At 42.4% G+C, this 3425-nt stretch overlaps 1 protein-coding gene across 1 annotated transcript; it reads right to left on the bottom strand.

Annotated features, from left to right (window-relative positions):
* Positions 1–1085: 1085 nt before the first annotated feature.
* LOC134936056 (gastrula zinc finger protein XlCGF17.1-like) lies at positions 1086–3068 on the bottom strand. The gene has a single exon (XM_063930964.1). It carries the CDS (start codon positions 2888–2890, stop codon positions 1838–1840), a length of 1053 nt encoding a protein of 350 aa, XP_063787034.1. The 5' UTR covers positions 2891–3068; the 3' UTR covers positions 1086–1837.
* Between the last annotated feature and the right edge of the window lie 357 nt (positions 3069–3425).

Here is a 3425-nt window from a genome sequence, read left to right as displayed (position 1 = left end):
GTGAGGTTAAGAGGGGTCCCTCTTGTGGTTGGCACCACTTAACCTCACGGTCTACCGCTGACCGCATAGTTCCCACCATTGGATACAATGGAGCGCCTATGCTCTACATTGTAGCTCCAGTGCGCCGCCTGAGAGACAGTTCAAGCACGAACAGCCAATCAGGAGAGTGCCATGATGTGGTGCTCCCTGATTGGCTGAAGGGACCCTCTTTGACCGCAGTCACGGGGGTCCCACCAGTCGGGGAAAAGGGTCCCATGTGTAAACATGGGACCCCTTTCAGTGCGTGGTTCAGGTTTTTCATTTTTTTTATTTTACCAAGTCCCTGGATTACAAATTTAAGAAGAGGACCAATATACACTGGATTGTTTGTGAGTATAATTTTATTTACAGGTACCCCTGGATTTTACTGGAGAAGAGGACCGACTGCTTCATGTCAGCATAGGTAAGTATGTGTGTATGTAGGTGTGCATGTACAATAAAATTGTACTTTCATGGTGTGTGTGTTTTGTTTTTATTTGGGTATTTTTTTTGTAGTAGAACTACAGGCACCAGTGGGCCCGTTTTCCCCCTGCATGCTGGTACTTGTGGTTCTCCAAGTACCAGCTGGTGGGGAGGCTTGCTGGGACTTGTGGTTCTGCTGCAAAAAACAATATTTTTTTTGACACAAAAAGCTATCAGCCCCCCAATCTGCCGCCCTTCGATGGGGGGGGGGGGGGGGCAGCCTCGGGCTACACCCCTGGCCCTTGGGTGGCTGGAGGAAGGGACCCCTTGATTTAAGGGGTCCCCACTCCTCCAGAGTACCCCGGCCAGTGGTGACTAGTTGGTGATTTAATGCCAGGGCCGCAGGGACCTATATAAAAGTGTCCCCCGGCTGTGGCATTATCTCTCAGACTAGTGGAGCCCGGTGCTGGTGTTAAAAATACGGGTGACCCCGACGTCTTTTGTCACCCATATTTTTTGCACCAGGACCATGCACAGAGCCCAGTGCTGGTTGTTAAAATATGGGGGAACACCTGTCAATTTCCCCCCGTATTTTTACAACCAGGACTGGCTCAAAGAGCCCCAGGCTGGTTATGCTTAGGAGGGGGGACCCCACGCAATTTTTTTCAGGATTTATTCATCACTTTTGTGATGTCCATGAAGTCGAATCCAGGCCGCCCACTATTCGTCAATTGGTCCGTTTTTTTCGACAAAGGGACTGTCGAATCCTTTATTAATTGAATATGTCGAATTCTGGTCCTGGGTGGAGGGTTTCGCCTGCCGAATTGTGTCGAATCCAAAAACTGTCGAATACATGCCAGAATTCGACCGCAATTGAATATACCCCTATATGTCTGCAAAGCACTAATCCTAATAAAAAGTATGTACAGTATATAAAGCAATGAGGTCATACATATACAAAATGGAGTTAAACATGGACATAATGGCATCTAAAAAGTGGTTAAAAATAACACCCCGTACAATAACCCATATGGTGAAACAGAGCAGCATACATTGTTCCTGTAGAAATACCCAGTACTCATAGCCCTGTTGGTCAGAGAAGGAATCCCAGTACCGAGAGGAGCTGCTGGAACTCTGTACTAGTCTCAGCACCTGCATGAGCAGAACAGCTGTATATTACAGAGCTCTGTAATGGCAGTCCCACGGTCATTGGCTATTGTTATACTGCAGCTCTAGTTCCTAACACAGAGACCTTCCCAAGGGGAAAAGTACCTCCAGGTCCACTTGTCTGACCTCTCCTGTCTTTATCAAGAGCCATTTATATAAAACACTTGTCACATTCACAAAATAAATATTGGCTCCATTGAATTCATATAGTTGTGATAAGTTACATTACTTATGATACACAAGCTGCATTCAGGCCCTCAGAGTGACTCCGCATGTGATTACTGAGTGTTTTCTTACTAGTAAAACACTTGCTGCATTCAGAACATGTAAATGGTTTCTCTCCTGTGTGACGCCACTGGTGTATAACAAGAAATGACTTCAGGGAAAAACACTTCCTACATTCAGAACATGTAAATGGTTTCTCTCCTGTGTGACTCCTCTGATGTCTAATAAGAATGGACTTCTGGGAAAAACACTTGCTACATTCAGAACATATAAATGGTTTCTCTCCTGTGTGACTGCTCTGATGTATAACAAGCTCTGACTTCTGGGAAAAACACTTGCTGCATTCAGAACATTCAAAAGGTTTCTCTCCTGTGTGAATCCTCTGATGTATAGCAACATGTGACTTCAGGGAAAAACACTTGCTGCATTCAGAACATGTAAATGGTTTCTCTCCTGTGTGAACTCTCTGATGCAAAACAAGAGATGACTTCCTGGTAAAACATTTGCTACATTCAGAACATGTAAATGGTTTCTCTCCTCTGTGAATCCTCTTATGTATAACAAGCGCTGACTTCTGGGAAAAACACTTGCTACATTCAGAACATGTAAATGGTTTCTCTCCTGTGTGACTCCTCTGATGTCTGATAAGATATGATTTACATGTAAAGCTTCTGTCACACTCAGAGCACATATGTGGTTTCTCTCCTGTGTGACTCTTGTGATGTCTGATAAGATGTGATTTACATGTAAAGCTTCTGTCACACTCAGAGCACAGATGTAGTTTCTCTCCTGTGTGACTCCTCTGATGTATAACAAGATATGACTTCTGGGAAAAACACTTGCTGCATTCAGAACATGTAAATGGTTTCTCTCCTGTGTGACTCCTCTGATGTATAACAAGATATGACTTCTGGAAAAAACACTTGCTGCATTCAGAACATGTAAATGGTTTCTCTCCTGTGTGACTCCTCTGATGTATGATAAGCTGTGATTTATGTGTAAAGCTTTTGTCACACTCGGAGCACAGATGTGGTCTCTCTCTTGTGAGACTCATCATGTATTAGATAAAAACTTCTATCCAGAAAATAATGAAAAAATAGTTTTTTTTTAACCCTCCAGATGCTTAAGGAGAAATTATATCTTTAGTTGGCTAGATCAGGGAACAAGGAGCCTTTCCACGTCGACTCTTTCTGCAGCCTTGTCTTCTATTCTTAGTGGGACTCCAGCTCCTTAAGTTACCTGTAAAAAAAAAAAAAGGTGTTATTTCATAGCCTGAAGATCACCATTGTAATCCGTTGTAGTGTTTTATTGTGTAAGGAACATGAGGTATCTTTATGTATGTTGCCTAATTGCTGGGCTCCCATTTTCAGTCAGATGTGCAGTACAGAGACCCCTTTCCTCCTGCCACAGGTACTATATATATATATATATATATATATATATATATATATATATATATATATATATATATATAACAAATTAAATTATAATAAAATTATGTTATCAAATTGGAATGAAAGGACGGGCAGTATCCAATTAGCCGCAGTATATTGATAACTTATAGCAAATGCAATCATTTGGTATCGTGTTAG

Source organism: Pseudophryne corroboree, chromosome 6 (assembly GCF_028390025.1).
Source record: "Pseudophryne corroboree isolate aPseCor3 chromosome 6, aPseCor3.hap2, whole genome shotgun sequence".
NCBI lineage: Eukaryota > Metazoa > Chordata > Amphibia > Anura > Myobatrachidae > Pseudophryne > Pseudophryne corroboree.
Note: the sequence above shows the minus strand (reverse complement) of the source record. Positions and strands in the feature narration are given on the sequence as shown.

Bases quoted from the DNA above. Each gene is read 5' to 3' on its own strand.
- LOC134936056 (XM_063930964.1), bottom strand. From the start codon at position 2,890: ATGATGAGTCTCACAAGAGAGAGACCACATCTGTGCTCCGAGTGTGAC.